This window comes from Osmerus eperlanus, chromosome 10 (genome assembly GCF_963692335.1).
Source record: "Osmerus eperlanus chromosome 10, fOsmEpe2.1, whole genome shotgun sequence".
Taxonomy (NCBI): domain Eukaryota; kingdom Metazoa; phylum Chordata; class Actinopteri; order Osmeriformes; family Osmeridae; genus Osmerus; species Osmerus eperlanus.
This window is the reverse complement of record NC_085027.1, coordinates 273,894-292,916: the sequence shown is the minus strand read 5'-3', so window position 1 is coordinate 292,916 and position 19,023 is coordinate 273,894. Positions and strand designations below refer to the sequence as shown.

Sequence of the window (19,023 nt, the reverse complement as noted above, 5' to 3'; positions counted from 1 at the left end):
GTAGATGGCAAGGTGCTTTCTGGAGAAGTCACTCACTATGTGGTCCCTGACGCGGGGGTTCTGCGGGATTATCTGGAGGTCCTGGAGTTTCGAGAGCTCCAGGGAATTGTTCTCACGCAAACCGCCTGCCACTCGGTACAACACAGCCGCGGACGCAGGTACATCTTTACACCTTGACCTTGCTGGTTCTTTCCTAAACTGTTACAAGTGTTAGTGATGTCACTCCATAACTTTTACAAGTAAGAGTGATATGGTTGATGTTTTGAACAGGCAGTACAACCGCTTGCGCGGGCTCTTGAAGGACCCCCGCTACGACTGTGTGCTGTTTGCTAACGAGTTCCAGAAGTACTCCTACTGCCCCAGGGAGAAGGGGGAGACACAGGACAGGTGGCAGACCAGGTGAGATATCTGTCTACTTTACCCTGCTGCCTACTGTATCTGATTCACACTGAGACCACAACATGCAACGTAATTGAGGCGACTACAGCCACAGTTGATTTTCTGCCCCCTGTAATATGGTTCTGGGTGCTGTCTGCGTGTGTGTTTGTGTGTGTGCTGCATGTGTGTGTTTGGGGGGGGATTGTGTGTGTGTGCAGGTGTGTGTACCATGCAGCGGTGTGGTACCATGACCACCTGACTGGTCTAAAGCCGGTCGTAATGATCACTGAGGACCAGGCTGCACTGGCGGAGTACAGCAGCCTCCACTGTGGGGTGTACGTCCTCTCCACACAGGTAACACACACACGCATCCTCTCCACACAGGTAACACACACACACATCCTCTCCACACAGGTAACACACACACGCATCCTCTCCACACAGGTAACACACACACGCATCCTCTCCACACAGGTAACACACACACGCATCCTCTCCACACAGGTAACACACACACGCATCCTCTCCACACAGGTAACACACACACACATCCTCTCCACACAGGTAACACACACACACACATCCTCTCCACACAGGTAACACACACACACATCCTCTCCACACAGGTAACACACACACACACATCCTCTCCACACAGGTAACACACACACGCATCCTCTCCACACAGGTAACACACACACGCATCCTCTCCACACAGGTAACACACACACGCATCCTCTCCACACAGGTAACACACACACGCATCCTCTCCACACAGGTAACACACACACACATCCTCTCCACACAGGTAACACACACACACACATCCTCTCCACACAGGTAACACACACACACACACATATCCTCTCCACACAGGTAACACACACACGCATCCTCTCCACACAGGTAACACACACACGCATCCTCTCCACACAGGTAACACACACACGCATCCTCTCCACACAGGTAACACACACACGCATCCTCTCCACACAGGTAACACACACCTGTGTGGACCACCTCCTGACTCCTCCCCCAGGACTACCTCACCACCTCCTGACTCCTCCCCCAGGACTACCTCAGGACCTTCTGGCCGGAGTTGCTGGCGGCCCAGGAGCTGTACAGCTCGATCGCCCAGGCGCTGCAGGAGAGAGGGGGCGAGGGCTCTGAGAGGGAGTACGTCGACCACCTGCCTGCTGAGATCCTGGAGGCTGGCATCAAGTCTGGAAGATTCCTCCAGGTTGGTGTGATGGAGAGAGCAAGTGTGCGTCTAAAGAGTAGATCAAGGTTCAGATGACGACGTCATCCCAACTTGGGAGTTCTGATTTCATGGGATCAGTGGTGACTCATTACCTACCATATTTTTCGGAAATAAAACTGCGGCTTGTACCCCTATTTTACAGTTTTCTTGTGGTTGTACGGCTTATATTTCGAAGCGGCGTATAGCCCGGTTTTAGAACAAAAAAGTGGCTTCGTCCCAAGATCTCTACAGGCCGTGCAGCTAATTTAATGCTCAACACTGGAACAGGGTTAGGGTTAGCCTAACCCTAATTGAAAGAGGAATTATTTACTGAGTCGTCTCAGTTACATTATCAGGGCTTGGAAATACAGTGACTTGCTAAAGTAGGCAAATAGCTAGTAGAACATACCATTTCATAATAATTTCTGTACTGTCCTCCAAGTATGTTTCCTACACATATGGACAGCCAGCCTAACTCCTTTCATAAAGACGCCAAGTCAGGAAGTAGCTTCCAAGCTCCAGGTTTTTTTTGTGAAACAGAGTAAAACTGAAAGTAATACAAGAATATGTTTTATAGTTATGTTATTCAATTACAATCCGATTTGATAAGTCTAGAATAAAGGTACAGTAGAGTCTCTTGAGGTCTTCGGTGTCTTTCATTGAAATAGCTTATGCTAGCACATTTCATGGCAGCAGAATAAGTGATACTGTATACAGATAATCAGAGAATTAACAGATATTACTAAGATCTGTCTTACAAATTATAATTAACTGAAAGTATTTATGTATAGTACAGTACTTACAGACGCTGCGTTGTAAGGAATTAACATAAATACAAGGATCAATATTGTTTTCGGATTAAGAGAGTGGTATTGTTGTTTGTATTATCAACGGAAAAATGAAGTGTTTCAGAGACGGCTCCTGTTACCGTGGAAACAATAAACAATAAACGAACCAGCTGTAGCTGCTGCAAATGACCAACAGAAAAAAAGGTGATATTCTATAATGGCCACTAGATAGATAGATATATACTTTATTAATCCCGTGGGGAAATTCAGGTATCTCTCATAGCTCCCATATTAACAATAATTACAGACAACACGATACAATACAAACAGACAATACAAAACAATAAGGCCATGCACAGAGCAGACAAGATGTAGCTACAGTGCAAACAAAACAGTGTGGAGTCGTATAGTTAGTCCCATGACAGCTGGGACAAAGGACCTCCCAAGACGCTCAGTCCGAGAACGTAGGGTGTTGAGCCGCCCGCTACCCGCTAAGGAGGTGTTGAGCCGCCCGCTACGGAGGTGTTGAGCCGCCTGCTACGGAGGTGTTGAGCCGCCCGCTACGGAGGTGTTGAGCCGCCTGCTACGGAGGTGTTGAGCCGCCCGCTACCTGCTACGGAGGTGTTGAGCCGCCCGCTACGGAGGTGTTGAGCCGCCTGCTACGGAGGTGTTGAGCCGCCTGCTACGGAGGTGTTGAGCCGCCCGCTACGGAGGTGTTGAGCCGCCCGCTACGGAGGTGTTGAGCCGCCCGCTACGGAGGTGTTGAGCCGCCCGCTACGGAGGTGTTGAGCCGCCTGCTAAGGAGGTGTTGAGCCGCCCGCTACGGAGGTGTTGAGCCGCCCGCTACGGAGGTGTTGAGCCGCCCGCTACGGAGGTGTTGAGCCGCCTGCTACGGAGGTGTTGAGCCGCCCGCTACCTGCTACGGAGGTGTTGAGCCGCCTGCTACGGAGGTGTTGAGCCGCCCGCTACGGAGGTGTTGAGCCGCCCGCTACGGAGGTGTTGAGCCGCCTGCTACGGAGGTGTTGAGCCGCCCGCTACCTGCTACGGAGGTGTTGAGCCGCCCGCTACGGAGGCTGCTGGACTGTCCTGCCAGGACATGGTGGAGGGGATGCTTGACATTGCCCATGATGGCCAAGAGCTTGTCCCGCATCCATATCTCCACCACAGTCCCCGCCTTCCTGACCAGCTTGTCCAGCCTGTATCTCATCCTCCGCGTTGCCAGCATAGCCCTCCGCTTAGCTCCAGCTCCGCAACCATGGAACGGCTCTCGAAGCTCCGTTGGGATAGGGCGCTTTATTGCCAGTTTAGCAGTCCCTCGTAGTGCCACAGGGCATGCCCAGTGTATAGTGTAAGCTAAGGGGTCCCATCATCGTCCACCTAGCTCCACAGAGCTGCTAAAACAGACTGCCAGTCGCTGCGCCATGGCAACCAACTCAGCCATCCAAACAAACTAAATCAAATAATGCCGGTAGTGTCCGCTGCTCTGGCTGGTTTCAAAAAACAGGTTCAACTGGCCAGTAAGACCACGAAAAAACTATTCACCTGTAGGTAGATCAGTACACTATCCCAATACAAACAAACTCATCACAATAGAACAAAAAAAGACTAACACTAGATGGCGCTAAACTGCCAAACCTATTTTCTATGCTTGCCAGGGGCAGAACAATTTCAGTAGCCTAAATCAAACGGCTGCAGCTACTTGTTACTTGGCATTGCATCGTATTGTGTTTTGCATTTGGCTCCGCTCAAAGTGATTTGTGCCGTGTATGTTGTTTTGCATTTGTCTCCGCTCAACGTTAGTGCGCAAAGTTTGTGCGCAAAATTGGAGTGACTGATCCAAATCCACCCATAAAACACCTGACGGCTTAAAAGACCGAAAAAGCAATGTATATCAAAGGGTCATAACTCAATGTTTAAATCTTTAAACAAGTCTTTATTAACAATTCACGAAATAATTAAACCCCAACCCTATATATATTAAAGTTGTTTTTCAAGTCTATATTGTCATGAGATTTTATTGTTGATTGGCCTACTTCTGTATGTATATGTATATATAGACTACACATAAATGCAATTTATACAAAATAACGTGACAAAAGTTATTGAGTCATGCAAGGTTGCTGTAGCTACATTCTATGTTAGCCTTCGACGGCTCTGGTTTAGCTCAACAGCCTGCCATTCAGGTGCTATCGCCGTCCGTCCATGCTAATCAGGGACGGCACTCTGAACATCATCGCTGTCCATCGCCGTCCATGCTCTATGCTCTGAACATCATCGCTGTCCATCGCCGTCCATGCTCTATGCTCTGAACATCATCGCTGTCCATCGCCGTCCATGCTCTATGCTCTGAACATCATCGCTGTCCATCGCCGTCCATGCTCTATGCTCTGAACATCATCGCTGTCCATCGCCGTCCATGCTCTATGCTCACCCTAGCGAGGACGTCCACGACGCTCTGAGGGATTTAGCCCCTACTGGGGAATCGGCCCCAAATCAGCCTGATTATCTTGTGGTGTGTACCCAGCATTAAATGTATTTAACCAGAGTTAGAAAGTAGATAAACAAGCAGCCCTTATATTTGACCTTCTTTCTGGAGCCCTGGTTGTCAGAATTAATACTTGCTGAGACACTTCCTTATTCAAGGCTAAGTGGCAGATAAAGGAAGTTCAAACCTGACGTGGGGTCAGGGTTGGCGTAGTCACGTGTATATGATGTCTGCTCTCTCGTTGCCTCTCAGGGAACGCTGAGTGTGAACAGGCATAGAGCTCAGCACGAGGCCTTCCTGAGGATGGACGCCTCCAACAAGAACACAGGTAATGCATCACCTGGTGTCGTGCTTCGGAGGAAACCGCCTGCTAGATGAACACAATTTAATGTTGTGTTATCCTGTGGTTCATTACGGTTTCTTTTCTCCTTCTTTCATCCTCTCCTTCTCTAATTTCTCCATCATTCCTTCTCTCCCCCTCTCCTCTCTTCTCCTCCCTCCCTCCCTCCCTCCCAGAGCTGAATACGGACGTGTTGGTGTGTGGAGGTAAGAACCGTAACCGAGGTGTGCATAGCGACGTGGTAGTTGTGGAACTGTTGCAGAGGAGTGAGTGGATGGGGAGGACAACTGCCCTGACGGACCAGCAGGGGGAAGAGGGGAGCGGAGAAGAAGCCCAGAGCCAGCCCATGCCGACAGGTACGATGGCAGCCCACAAGCATCTACACACACACACACCACACACACACACACCTGTGCAGACAAAAACTAACAAGAACACACACAGCTGATTCTGATTCTGAGCTTCTGTTGAGTTCTTATTTTCAATCTGCCCCCCGCCGCCCCCCCCCCCCCCCCCGCAGGAAGAGTGGTGGGGATCCTCCAGAGGAACTGGAGGGACTACGTGGTGACCTTTCCCCCCCGGGAGGATAGCCAATCACAGAGCAGGACCTCCCAGCGTATCCTGGCGATCCCTTGGGATGAACGCATCCCCAAGATCAGGATCAGCACCCAGCAGGCCGAGACACTGCAGGTCCCACAAGTTCACTACCTAGCCTGCTATCTGTAGCATCAGGCTAACACTACCTAGCCTGCTCACTACCCAGCCTGCTACCTTCAGTAACAGATTAACACTGGCTCTGTAAAACTCTCTCCTCCCATGCTCCATCCAACCTCCTCTTCCTCTCCTGCCCTATCTAACCTCCTCCCTTCCTGTGGCTCCAGGACCACAGGGTGGTGGTGCCCTATCTAACCTCCTCCCTTCCTGTGGCTCCAGGACCACAGGGTGGTGGTGCGTATGGACTCATGGGAGAGCACATCCCTGTACCCCAGCGGTCACATGGTGCGGGTCCTGGGGCGAGTGGGGGAGCTAGAGACAGAGGTTCAGACCATCCTGATAGAGAACGGCATCCACCTGGCCCCCTTCTCCGATGCCCAGGTCAGGACCAGAGGCTGGTGAACTGTCAAGCTACAGATCAGCATAACTAACCTAAACTAGACAACTGTCAGGTTTGCATGGTGAGGAACACGGTATGTGTGTGTGTGTGTGTGTGTGTGTGTGTCCAGCTGCGGGAGATGCCGGTCAGTTCTCCGGAGCGTCCCTGGCAGGTGGACCCAGAGCAGGAAGCTTCCAGACGGGACCTGCGGGAGTCTCATCTGGTGTTCAGCATCGACCCGCAGGGCTGCGAGGATGTGGACGACACTCTGTCAGTGCGCAGCCTGGGGCGAGAGAGGCTGGAGCTGGGGGTCCACATCGCTGACGTCACACACTTCGTACCCGAGGGGGACCTCACCGATCTGGAGGCATGCGCCAGGTAGGAGGCTGCCCCAGGTAGGAGGCTGCCCCAGGTAGGAGGCTGCCCCAGGTAGGAGGCTGCCCCAGGTAGGTGGAGGAGGAAGGTCATTCCCATCTCCTCTTTCCTCCTGTTGACACCTCCTCTCTCTCCCCAGAGCCACCACCTACTACCTGGCAGACCGCAGGTATGACATGCTTCCTGCGGTGCTGAGTGCAGATCTGTGCTCCCTGCTGGGAGGGGTTGACAGGTGAGCCAGCTCTTCTACAAACCCTGCTATTGGGTATCCATGACAACATCCTGGAGTTGGGTATCCAGTTAACATGTCACATCCATAATGCACATCACCTTGTGTGCGTGTGGTGGTGTATATATAATGATGTCACCCTGTGTGCGTGTGGTGGTGTATATAGTGATGTCACCCTGTGTGCGTGTGGTGGTGTATATATAATGATGTCACCCTGTGTGCGTGTGGTGGTGTATATAATGATGTCACCCTGTGTGCGTGTGGTGGTGTATATAGTGATGTCACCCTGTGTGCGTGTGGTGGTGTATATATAATGATGTCACCCTGTGTGCGTGTGGTGGTGTATATAGTGATGTCACCCTGTGTGCGTGTGGTGGTGTATATATAATGATGTCACCCTGTGTGCGTGTGGTGGTGTATATAGTGATGTCACCCTGTGTGCGTGTGGTGGTGTATATAGTGATGTCACCCTGTGTGCAGGTGTATATAGGGATGTCACCCTGTGTGCAGGTGTATATAGTGATGTCACCCTGTGTGCAGGTGTATATAGGGATGTCACCCTGTGTGCAGGTGTATATAGTGATGTCACCCTGTGTGCAGGTGTATATAGGGATGTCACCCTGTGTGCAGGTGTATATAGTGATGTCACCCTGTGTGCAGGTATGCGGTCAGCGTGCTGTGGGAGCTGGACTCTCACACCCTGGAGGTGCAGAGCGTGTGGTACGGCCGTAGCATCATCCGCTCCTGCTACCAGCTCCACTATGAGCTGGCCCAAAGCCTGCTGGAGGGGGAGGGCGGTCAGGTACCGGAGCTGGCCCAGATTGAGCCCTCAGAGAGGGACGCCAGACTAGCCCGGCTCACCCAGGACCTGGAGACCCTGACCCGCATAGCCAGGCACCTCCGTGCTCGCAGGGACAAGGGGGGGGCTCTGGAGCTGGAGGGGGTGGAGGTGGGTACGAGGTTTCATTCTGTTTTGTTTGTGGAATGCGTTTCTGGCTACAGTGACGACCAAAAGTCTTAGACGGTGACAGCAACTATCACATTCAAAACCAAAATGAGTTATGAGTTATGGTTTGTGCAAGAAAAGAAAGACAATTCTAATGATCACCACTACCCTAAGTTTCCTGCTACATCAGATAACATCACCTAACCTTAACCCTTCTGGTCTCCTGTCGCTGCAGGTGAAGGCCCAGCTGGACGAGGAGGGGAACATCACGTCCCTGGTACCCCGCCAGCCCCTCGAGGTGCATGAGACCGTGGCTGAGTGCATGATCTTCGCCAACCACTGGGTGGCGGTTAAGATCCAGGAGAGCTTCCCCCAGCAGGCCCTGCTGAGGCACCACCCGCCCCCACGCCAGCAGGTCTTCAGCCAGCTGATCGACAGCGCCAAGGCCAGGGGCTTCAGCATCGACACCAGGTAACCCCTCCCTCCCCCCTGCCTCCCTCCCTCCCCCCTGCCTCCCTCCCTCCCCCCTGCCTCCCTCCCTCCCCCCTGCCTCCCTCCCTCCCCCCTGCCTCCCTCCCTCCCTCCCCCCTGCCTCCCTCCCTCCCCCCTGCCTCCCTCCCTCCCCCCTGCCTCCCTCCCTCCCCCCTGCCTCCCTCCCCCCTGCCTCCCTCCCTCCCCCCTGCCTCCCTCCCTCCCCCCTGCCTCCCTCCCCCCTGCCTCCCTCCCTCCCCCCTGCCTCCCTCCCCCCTGCCTCCCTCCCTCCCCCCTGCCTCCCTCCCTCCCCCCTGCCTCCCTCCCCCCTGCCTCCCTCCCCCCTGCCTCCCTCCCTCCCCCCTGCCTCCCTCCCTCCCCCCTGCCTCCCTCCCTCCCCCCTGCCTCCCTCCCCCCTGCCTCCCTCCCTCCCCCCTGCCTCCCTCCCTCCCCCCTGCCTCCCTCCCTCCCCCCTGCCTCCCTCCCTCCCCCCTGCCTCCCTCCCTCCCCCCTGTCTCCCTCCCTCCCCCCTGCCTCCCTCCCTCCCCCCTGCCTCCCTCCCTCCCTCTAGGGAACATCTTCAGCCAGTTTGCAGTGCAGCAGGCCTTGGCACTTAGGAGTAACATGGTGTAACAGTAGCTGTCCCTCAGGTCCAACCAGAGCCTGGCTGAGTCCCTGGCCCTGGCCCAGGACCCCCAGGACCCTCAGTTCAACCGCCTGCTGAGGATGATGGCCACGCAAGCCATGTCCAACGCTCTGTACTTCTGCACTGGAACCTGCCCTCGGGACCAGTACTATCACTATGGTAACACTAGTGCTATCACTATGGTATCACCAGTACTAACACTACAGTAACACCAGTACTAACACTACAGTAACACCAGTACTATCACTACGGGACCACCAGTACTATCACCAAAGTAACACCAGTACCATGTCTCCTTCAGGTCTTGCTTTGGACCGGTACACCCACTTCACTTCCCCTATCCGTCGTTATGCCGACATAATTGTCCACCGATTGCTTATCGCTGCAATCAGTCTGGACAAGGGGGTGGGGCCTGGAAAACCCCGGGCCAATAACAAGGAGCTAGAGGAAGTGGCTCATCAAATCAACAACAAGAACAGAGTAAGGAGGAGTCATACTGACGCATACTAATGTTGTTTAGGCTGCCCTCTATGGAATATTAATTGTAGCTGAGATGTTATTGTTGCACTGTTGTTAGGTTTCTGTTGTTGCTCCTTGACCTTCTGCTGTACTTTCTATTAATCTGTATATTAATTTGGATTCCAGTATGTGCTTAATGAAGAATGTGAAAGTCTGAATGGCCAGGAACCCTAACCCAGGCCAAGACTGTTTCCAGGCTTTCTAAATAATTCACAACTATTCTACATATCTTTATATCTACCCACCTACCTACTGATGAGTCCCTGTGTCTCCAGGCAGCACAGCGGGCCCAGAAGCAGTCCACAGAGCTGTTCCAGTGTCTGTACTTCAGAGACAAGGACCCTCAGACAGACCCAGGCTGCCTCTCCGACGCCATCGTCTACGCCATCAGAGCCAACGGCATGCTGGTCTTCGTGCCCCAGTAAGCACCACACACCTGCCGCCACTAACAACATTCAACAGCCACATGCGTGGGGATTATAAGACTTTATTTATAAAGCAAAAAAAAAAGTACAAGTAATAAAACCCTTCTGAACACAGGCTGCAGTCTTTGCGGTGTCTCGATGCCACAGTCTTTGTGGTTTCCCAATATAAATAAAATCTAACTCGTGGGAGGATGGGTGTAGCTCATTTGTTACCTCTACATAAAGTGTCATGTAGAGAATTTGACTCAGGATCAGAAGGTCACAAATCCTCTCCTGAACGTCGCTTTGAATACATTATTATTGTTATTATTACAGTTACAATGCTGACAGCCTGTTGTTCCCAGATATGGCCTGAAGGGGGCGGTGTACGTGAGGAGCCGCGAGGGCCTGGTGTTGAGGCTGAGGAGAGATGGAGGCTGTGAGTGGGACAGTGGCTCGGTCCACCGCTACCCTGACCACATCTCCACCTCCACCTCCTCCGGTACCTCCACCTTCCAGCTGTTCAACCACATCACCGTGAGTCACCTTTTATCTTCTAACCCTAACCTCACTAGAGTCATGCAAGAATAATATGGTTATTTAGCAGATGCTTTCATCCAAAGTGATGGGGAGGGGTTTGAATCTTTGACCTCTTTGTGAGTCGCAAAATTTTTGGGCCTTTATTTGAGCGCAAAATCATTTTTTGAGCTTTAGGTAAAATAAACATAGCCGTTTTTCAATTGGTAAAACGTTGTCTAGTGAAGATGTCTTTTTGTCTCTTATTTTTCAGCCCCTTACGTTTCTTAGCCTGGTTTTCGATCATTATACAGTATAGTCTCTACTAGCTAGCTTTCAATCTGTGTCAATGTCGTGTGTAAGCGAGACAAAGGGGGCGGGGCTAAGGTCTGCATAGATGTTCATTTGGAATAGACCAACCGGCCTGGGGGAAAGGGGGGCCGGCCAACCGTGTCGCTCAATCTCCTGCCGACATTTTATTAGTAGTTAAAAAAAAAGTATAAGGCAAGCGGCCCTCCGGCCCAGAAGTGTCTCAGCCCACCGGGAATTCTCCCGGTGCTCCCGATGGCCAGTCCGCTACTGGTTGAAGGACTTTTACACGGCACCCCTGCTCTCATCAGACGGCACCCCGGTTGGGAAACAATGACCTAACCCAGTCCAGTGACATCTAACCCTGCCTCGGACTGACGAGCATGATCGTTTCTGTTTGTGTTTCCAAGGTCCGCATCTCAGTCCAGGCTTCACGCTGCCACTCAGACAGCCTCCACCTGGAAGTGGTTAGCAATAAGCCCCACCAGCCCTCCCAGCCCCAGCCCTCCCAGCCCCAGCCCTCCCAGCCCCAGCCCAAGGGGCGCTCCCAGCTGGTCCAGGAGGTGCTCCTCCAGGCGGAGGCGTCCCAGCGGGCCCAGGACGAGCGAGCTCAGGGCCCCCGGCTTTCCAGGGAGGAGAGGCAGTTCTGCCAGACGGCCCGTCCCAGCCTGTACTCCGTCCTGGAGGAGGTCCGGGAGCTGGCTCTGCAGACCCTCGCCCTGTAGCCTGGGGGGCCCAGACCCCCAGGGTTGAACATACAAACTTTCTGCACGGTGGGGGAGACTTTATTTTGTACAGAGACAACTGGAGTTTTAATAGAATTATTTTTGTAAAATGTGTGGAAAATTAGTTAGGATAGGGTTTTGAAATGTACAGTTTGATAGTTGAGTCAGACTTGTTTTAGCTTTCTACCACACACACACACACACACACACACACACCACTCTGTCAAGTTAACATGCTCCCAAGTACACTGCTGGCAAAGTAAAGACACATTACTTTATTAAAAGGCATTAAAGTCTGATTTCAATTGCATTAACAAGTTTAATTTTTTTAAACCCCAAAAGAAAAATATGGTATGATAAAAATGCACTTGACACAAATCTTGAGAGGTAAGATGTGTTCAGAATAATGAAAATAACGTGGTGAAACCTACTAAATAAAATGGTTCTTGAGCAGCCCTAACTGGACTCATCTGTCACATCTTTTCCTAAGAACAGTCCTGAACACAAAAACCCAGGGAGCCCAGCGGCACCCTGAGTGTAGCCCCCCAGCCCCCCCAGGTCCCCAGCCCCCCAGGTCCCCAGCCCCCCAGGTCCAGCTGATGGCTCATCACTCGTGATCCTCTCCGCCGGGATGCTGCTGACTGGAGACGACCTGGGATCCTGTGGGGGAGTCAGGGGGCGAGAGGTCAGGGGGCGAGAGGTCAGGGGGCGAGAGGTCAGGGGGCGAGAGGTCAGGGGGCGAGAGGTCAGGGGGCGAGAGGTCAGGGGCCGAGAGGTCAGGGGGCGAGAGGTCAGGGGACGAGAGGTCCGGGGCCGAGAGGTCAGGTACTCACAATACCACTCGTTTATAGAGATACCTAAGTATTACTCCTTCAGATACCTATGGTCATGGCCAAGGGAACTAGGGTTAACTAGGGTTAGGGTTAACTAGGGTTTCTGAGGTGCCGCAGCACCCCCCGCTGACAGCATGAGAATTTAAAATTATGACTTGAAAATCCACCACCGCGGCACCGCCCGGCAACATTAAGCTACCCCCCCCCCCCTCATTAAAATATGTTCCCGTGGCTATGCCTACGTATAACTCCTATAGAGATCTCTCCATATTACTCCTATAGAGATTTCTTCATATTTCTCATATAGAGATACCTACTTGTTTTCTGCTGCATGAGGGCCAGTCTTTTTTCCAGAGCCAGCTGCTTGTTGTGCCTGATGCGTTGTTGCTGTTCCTCTGTAAGGGCGGGGGTGGAGGAGAGAGCAGGGATAGGGGTGGAGGAGAGGGCGGGGGTGGAGGAGAGAGCAGGGATAGGGGTGGAGGAGAGGGCGGGGGGAGAGGAGACGGCAGGGGGAGAGGAGAGGACAGGGGTAGAAGGGACCTGTTCCAGGGCATCTTCAGGAAAGCGTTCAAAAGGATCCATGTTGTTGTGGATACGATCCTCTTGATCCGGCCCTGCCTTCTCCTGCTCACCTGGACAAGGAGGACATGAGCTGTTACACAACTATCAGGATTATTGTTGCTAGTACATACTGCTCATGCTCAGAACTGTAAACATGTATGTGCAGTATTAACTAGAATCCATTTATTCTATTTGGAATGGCGTTTGTATCTCTTTACCAATGAAATCTTCATGAGTGATTGGCATGTCCAACCGTATTCGCTTGAGACAGGTCTGGGGAATTAGAAGGTCACAAATAGTTACATTGTGTACCCCTCTTACAGACCATATTAAATCTTCCTGTAATAATGACAGCAGCTCACCTGCACCTCCTTCTTGCTCCCTAGTGTCTCCAGCTTGTCTATGAAGTCTGGGAAGGGCAGCTTGGGGTACAGCCTGTGGGCCCAGTTCTCCATGCGCTGCATGAGCGTGTGCAGGTCCTCCACCTGCGACAGCAGCTCCATCAACACCTCAACATCCCACATGCCTTCATGTAGCTGACACTTATACAGAAAGTACTGAAGGTATGTCTGGCTTCTGCAGCAGTGGTGACCAGGTATGTTCTCACCTCATGTCCTTTGCCTTTGAAGTGAATGTTGTTGAACAAGTTGCGTAGAGCCGGAAGGCCTCTTTCAGATGTCAGTCTGGAAGCAAATAACGTTACTTTCAGAATTTTTTTACATCTGGAAATATATTTCATCTGAGTTAAAGAAGCAGAAAGAGCTGCAGCCTGTATGTAAAAAGTATTCTAAACATAAGTTCTACATTTCTCCTATACAAGCTTTCTAAAGAGTAAAACCAACTCTTAGTCAAAGGTGGTTATCTTAAAGAAATAGTGTTGTGGTGTCACAGCAGACTACCTCTACCTCTGAGAGTCTAGTTTGGGCTGGGGCCTCTTAACGCCTCTCCGTCTAGCAGCAGGACCCTCCGCTAGCTTGGACACGTCATGCTCTCCTGAACATCACAATCAGACAAAACCAACGACGGACACACACCTTGATTACCACAGTCTCCAACAACATCAAACATATATCCATCGTGTTTTCCTTACCAATCCGGACGCACTGAAGCTGGCATGCGAATCTGCACCTGTAACTCACCGTTAGCAAAAGGGTCTCCCTCTCCTGCGTTTCCAGGAGAGAAGGGTGGAGGGAGCGGAGGAAAGGACTCATCCTCTATTTGCTCAAAGTCTGGAATGTCAAACAGGTCATTGTCCAGTGGATCATTCATGCTGCATTAGTCTCCTGCAGGGAAGATTGAGATTATAATTTAAATTTGCAACATCATTACGTAGCGAGGAACCAGCTAGCCAGAAACCCGTCAGTAGATCACGGAGCGCCTCACTAGATGTTTTTACTGTCTGAGCTTCCGATTACATTTGGGCTAATGTTTGAACATACTGTTCTGTAAACTACCTACCCTGCCACCTTCTGGCTTACTGAGTTGATACCGACCGACTACTATGTTGGCTATCGAACTGGCTCCCAAACAAGCTCAAACAAAACCCGAATTATGGTTTTGTGTGGGCTTGTTTGGGAGCCAGTTCGTCATATGGACCATTTTTAACGTTAGCCGAAGCAGAGGGAGTGATAAGACAGGAAAACGTTTCGCTGATTTGACAGCTAACATTTTGGCTAAGCTAGCAAGCTACCTGAGTTTTCTGGCAAACTACTAGATATTCGCTCCAAAATGTTGCTGTAAAGTACTGTACAGTACAGCCATGATTTGTGCAACAATGTAGTTGCCGTCTATATACATTTTGGTCATAACATTACTGACTAGTAGAATTATGTATCTGGTAACTTACCACTATTATTATTTCAACTGGGTATCTGCTGCTCTCACAACAGTCTGCTGGCGAAATATGAACTTCCGCTGACGATATTTTTTTTGCCAGTACCGCACAATTCGATAGTTCTCGATATATTTCCGGTTTGTTGAACTTGCCTTCAAAATAAGAGCATTGCCGGTCATGTGCCAGAGTCCATTCGGTGGCGCAATCTACATCCTGAAGCCTTCCAAGCTCCTGAGATTTTCGCACATTGACTTCACCCAATATATGTGAATCACACACATCTACAAATACATACAAGTGAAAACGTACGCATTTGAAACATGTATACAAACATATGAAACATATAAAAACTTTTTTGTGTTTGTATTTTTGTCATATGAAACAGTCTTAGTTATCGTATGAATATGAGAAAGTCACACACGAAATATTATGCGCGGTTCCTCACATTGGCATTATTTCCATGTGGCATCAAGCACATGCATAAAGGGATTGCATCAAAGCGCACAGTTAAAAACGGGCAGAAACTGAATATTGAGTGACAGACAGCGTTAGTAGAAAGTGAGCGCGCGGTGGGGAAATCGACCAAAACGCCTTTGGTGCGAGATGTGCCTTCTGAAAATCTGCGCTCATGACGTCAGGAGTACTTTAACCAGCCGCGCGTGAGTGTTTATAAACACTGACCGCGAGGACAGAGGAGTGAACAAGACCGAGGACGGGCGACGATGATGATTTTGTTTAATGATAAATGTCAGACGTTCTCTATAGCATAGAAACATAGGTCAACTAACTTTTGAAACCAAGACCAGTCTTTGATTCCAGACACCGTGGAGAGAAGTCTGGCAAGGCTGGACTGAGCTGAAGAGTGTCCCGAACAGGTAGGTTATAGGCAAGCATTCACGAAGCCTACAATTTTTTTACTACTAAATGTTTTGTTTTACATTATAATTAACCTGTAAACACTGCGGTATTTATATAGTATTAATTTCAATTAATTACCTCAAAGTCTGAAATCATGATATTTTACCCAACATGAAATTACGAATTCTAAAGAAAAATTCACCGTAGTGTTTTCTATGGGGACCTATTACAGTTTTCATCATATGATTATAACTGAAATCATTTAAAATGTATTTTTATTACCCTATTAGGCCTACTTATTTGGTTAGATGAGTAAGATTGCAAATCATGCTTTGTGAGTCATACATTATTTACAATACTTCAATGTAGGCTACAGTTCAACGCTGTAGTCACATAGTTTAACAAATTGATATTTTGGTGTTATGGTACTTTTGGTCTAGCTTGTGTGACCAAATCACTCGCCAATATGTGGATGACCTGCCCGGAAACTACAAGGGATTGCTGTTAATTAGGCTACATTTGATAGTCATCATTATTTTTGTGCTTCTGACCCACTTCAGCGTGGATAAGGCACATTGTTTACAAGAATGGAATTAGTATTGATTCTGTGGCCGTTGTTGAGTCTGGCCGGCGGCATTTAAGGACCCTGGTTTGTCAAAAAACATTGTTGTTGCATGGTATCAAACTGACAACTTCGCCGCTAGATGGATATGTTGGCCAGAGAATTATGAATAAACGCTGAAGCGAGGACAGATTAGCGCGTGTGAGTTTGCTATGAAGTGAAGGAAGGTCGGTTCTGTCTGCAGTCACAGTGACACGGGTATGGATGAATGTAAGCTCTTCAAAGCGCCGTTTATTTTTCAAGACCCGGGGTTCACGTCCTTTTCTGCGATTAGCAAATTGGTGTTGGAAATATTTTATCCAGCACCCACTCCTGTTTAAAATCAAATGCATTTTCAGAATTATACATAGGCTACTTTTTTTTACCCACTCAAAACTCTCAATGATAATGACTTCTGCAGGTAAATCAAGGCTGTGTGTAATTGCTTGTCTATTTACGTCTCATTCTGGAACTTTGGAACATAACCAGTTTAGTTTCTGCTTGACGGCCTCACTGCTACTGAAGTCTTCTGTCCTGAACAGCGGCCGTGTGAATTATGCTTCTACGTATAAATGATCCACAGTAGTAATTTCCCCATTAATATATGTCAACTGATGCAGTAACATGGTTAGGGAGCAGGACATGGTATTCATATACTGAGGCAAAAACAAGTTAACACATCAAGAAATTCCAACGACTGTTGTCAAAAGGAGACACTATTAAAGGCCTTTAGCCGCTGGCAGACATTTTATACACAAAGGAAAAAGTGGAGTGTGAGAGAGAGACAGAGAGGGGGGGGGGGAATAAAAGCAAAATGAAGAGTGAAGTGAGGCCCTGTGGTGATGCTTTAGCCAGGAGAGGGTGAAGACCCAACAAGCCCATTACGATGTCTGAATGCCTCCTGGGGTCAGACCCACTCGGAGCACAGAGGACCAGGCCTGGACCAGACCCCAGCAGCAGCAGACAGGGTGGGTTAGGGTTAGGGTGAGAGAGAGGACCAGTCCAGGCCTGGACCAGACCCCAGCAGCAGCAGACAGGGTGGGTTAGGGTTAGGGTGAGAGAGAGGACCAGTCCAGGCCTGGACCAGACCCCAGCAGCAGCAGACAGGGTGGGTTAGGATTAGGGTGAGAGAGAGGACCAGTCCAGGCCTGGACCAGACCCCAGCAGCAGCAGACAGGGTGGGTTAGGGTTAGGGTGAGAGAGAGGACCAGTCCAGGCCTGGACCAGACCCCAGCAGCAGCAGACAGGGTGGGTTAGGGTGAGAGAGAGGACCAGTCCAGGCCTGGACCAGACCCCAGCAGCAGCAGACAGGGTGGGTTAGGGTTAGGGTGAGAGAGAGGACCAGTCCAGGCCTGGACCAGACCCCAGCAGCAGCAGACAGGGTGGGTTAGGGTGAGAGAGAGGACCAGTCCAGGCCTGGACCAGACCCCAGCAGCAGCAGACAGGGTGGGTTAGGGTTAGGGTGAGGGAGAGGACCAGTCCAGGCCTGGACCAGACCCCAGCAGCAGCAGACAGGGTGGGTTAGGGTTAGGGTGAGAGAGAGGACCAGTCCAGGCCTGGACCAGACCCCAGCAGCAGCAGACAGGGTGGGTTAGGGTTAGGGTGAGAGAGAGGACCAGTCCAGGCCTGGACCAGACCCCAGCAGCAGCAGACAGGGTGGGTTAGGGTTAGGGTGAGAGAGAGGACCAGTCCAGGCCTGGACCAGACCCCAGCAGCAGCAGACAGGGTGGGTTAGGGTGAGAGAGAGGACCAGTCCAGGCCTGGACCAGACCCCAGCAGCAGCAGACAGGGTGGGTTAGGGTGAGAGAGAGGACCAGTCCAGGCCTGGACCAGACCCCAGCAGCAGCAGACAGGGTGGGTTAGGGTTAGGGTGAGAGAGAGGACCAGTCCAGGCCTGGACCAGACCCCAGCAGCAGCAGACAGGGTGGGTTAGGGTTAGGGTGAGAGAGAGGACCAGTCCAGGCCTGGACCAGACCCCAGCAGCAGCAGACAGGGTGGGTTAGGGTTAGGGTGAGAGAGAGGACCAGTCCAGGCCTGGACCAGACCCCAGCAGCAGCAGACAGGGTGGGTTAGGGTGAGAGAGAGGACCAGTCCAGGCCTGGACCAGACCCCAGCAGCAGCAGACAGGGTGGGTTAGGGTGAGAGAGAGGACCAGTCCAGGCCTGGACCAGACCCCAGCAGCAGCAGACAGGGTGGGTTAGGGTTAGGGTGAGAGAGAGGACCAGTCCAGGCCTGGACCAGACCCCAGCAGCAGCAGACAGGGTGGGTTAGGGTTAGGGTGAGAGAGAGGACCAGTCCAGGCCTGGACCAGACCCCAGCAGCAGCAGACAGGGTGGGTTAGGGTTAGGGTGAGAGAGAGGACCAGTCCAGGCCTGGACCAGACCCCAGCAGCAGCAGACAGGGTGGGTTAGGGTTAGGGTGAGAGAGAGAGAGGACCAGTCCAGGCCTGGACCAGACCCCAGCAGCAGCAGACAGGGTGGGTTAGGGTTAGGGTGAGAGAGAGGACCAGTCCAGGCCTGGACCAGACCCCAGCAGCAGCAGACAGGGTGGGTTAGGGTGAGAGAGAGGACCAGTCCAGGCCTGGACCAGACCCCAGCAGCAGCAGACAGGGTGGGTTAGGGTGAGAGAGAGGACCAGTCCAGGCCTGGACCAGACCCCAGCAGCAGCAGACAGGGTGGGTTAGGGTTAGGGTGAGAGAGAGGACCAGTCCAGGCCTGGACCAGACCCCAGCAGCAGCAGACAGGGTGGGTTAGGGTTAGGGTGAGAGAGAGGACCAGTCCAGGCCTGGACCAGACCCCAGCAGCAGCAGACAGGGTGGGTTAGGGTTAGGGTGAGAGAGAGGACCAGTCCAGGCCTGGACCAGACCCCAGCA

The 19,023-nt window shown here is 51.4% G+C and overlaps 3 protein-coding genes across 11 annotated transcripts in view; 2 read left to right on the top strand and 1 right to left on the bottom strand.

Moving 5' to 3' along the window:
• The window catches only part of dis3l (DIS3 like exosome 3'-5' exoribonuclease), a 208,260-nt gene extending 196,613 nt beyond the window's left edge, over window positions 1–11,647 (top strand). For both annotated transcript variants that reach the window (XM_062470685.1, XM_062470684.1), the window contains 17 exons: window positions 5–158; window positions 271–399; window positions 597–732; window positions 1,451–1,618; window positions 5,144–5,219; window positions 5,408–5,587; window positions 5,752–5,921; window positions 6,165–6,326; window positions 6,455–6,702; window positions 6,839–6,931; window positions 7,589–7,877; window positions 8,110–8,345; window positions 8,996–9,150; window positions 9,293–9,471; window positions 9,786–9,931; window positions 10,280–10,451; window positions 11,150–11,647. In XM_062470685.1, the coding sequence (XP_062326669.1) occupies window positions 5–158; window positions 271–399; window positions 597–732; window positions 1,451–1,618; window positions 5,144–5,219; window positions 5,408–5,587; window positions 5,752–5,921; window positions 6,165–6,326; window positions 6,455–6,702; window positions 6,839–6,931; window positions 7,589–7,877; window positions 8,110–8,345; window positions 8,996–9,150; window positions 9,293–9,471; window positions 9,786–9,931; window positions 10,280–10,451; window positions 11,150–11,464 (3,008 nt within the window). In that variant the 3' untranslated portion in view covers window positions 11,465–11,647. The remainder of the gene's footprint in view (window positions 1–4; window positions 159–270; window positions 400–596; window positions 733–1,450; window positions 1,619–5,143; window positions 5,220–5,407; window positions 5,588–5,751; window positions 5,922–6,164; window positions 6,327–6,454; window positions 6,703–6,838; window positions 6,932–7,588; window positions 7,878–8,109; window positions 8,346–8,995; window positions 9,151–9,292; window positions 9,472–9,785; window positions 9,932–10,279; window positions 10,452–11,149) is intronic.
• A 77-nt stretch (window positions 11,648–11,724) lies between these two features.
• Window positions 11,725–14,784, bottom strand: tipin (timeless interacting protein). Of its 7 annotated transcripts, none has more exons than XM_062470705.1 (9): window positions 14,705–14,784; window positions 13,987–14,141; window positions 13,764–13,846; window positions 13,466–13,541; window positions 13,221–13,343; window positions 13,077–13,131; window positions 12,615–12,929; window positions 12,053–12,136; window positions 11,725–12,019 (listed from the first exon to the last, which is right to left on the bottom strand). In XM_062470705.1, the coding sequence occupies exons 2-8, from the start codon at window positions 14,125–14,127 to the stop codon at window positions 12,072–12,074; spliced, it is 858 nt and encodes a 285-aa protein (XP_062326689.1). In that variant the 5' UTR covers window positions 14,128–14,141; window positions 14,705–14,784; the 3' UTR covers window positions 11,725–12,019; window positions 12,053–12,071. The 7 variants fall into 7 exon arrangements, with proteins under 7 accessions (XP_062326689.1, XP_062326692.1, XP_062326694.1 ...); XM_062470708.1 differs by having other exon boundaries at window positions 12,053–12,124; XM_062470710.1 differs by having other exon boundaries at window positions 11,725–12,136; window positions 12,615–12,694; window positions 12,737–12,929.
• A 309-nt stretch (window positions 14,785–15,093) lies between these two features.
• LOC134028102 (multiple epidermal growth factor-like domains protein 11) overlaps window positions 15,094–19,023 on the top strand; it is a 43,912-nt gene continuing 39,982 nt past the window's right edge. Inside the window, exon 1 of one of the 2 annotated variants that reach the window (XM_062471454.1) lies at window positions 15,094–15,567. The gene's annotated coding sequence lies outside the window, so the exon portion shown is untranslated. The remainder of the gene's footprint in view (window positions 15,568–19,023) is intronic. The other variant, XR_009931498.1, reaches the window with a different exon arrangement.

What these genes read in the sequence shown, in the direction of transcription:
- tipin (XM_062470704.1), bottom strand. Translation starts at nt 14,127, where the DNA reads ATGAATGATCCACTGGACAATGACCTGTTTGACATTCCAGACTTTGAG. An exon ending in TCAAAGGCAAAGGACATGAG is followed by an intron (nt 13,344 to 13,465) that starts GTGAGAACATAC and finishes CTGCTGTCGCAG; the next exon opens with GTGGAGGACCTGCACACGCT. An exon ending in GGAGCAAGAAGGAGGTGCAG is followed by an intron (nt 13,132 to 13,220) that starts GTGAGCTGCTGT and finishes CTAATTCCCCAG; the next exon opens with ACCTGTCTCAAGCGAATACG.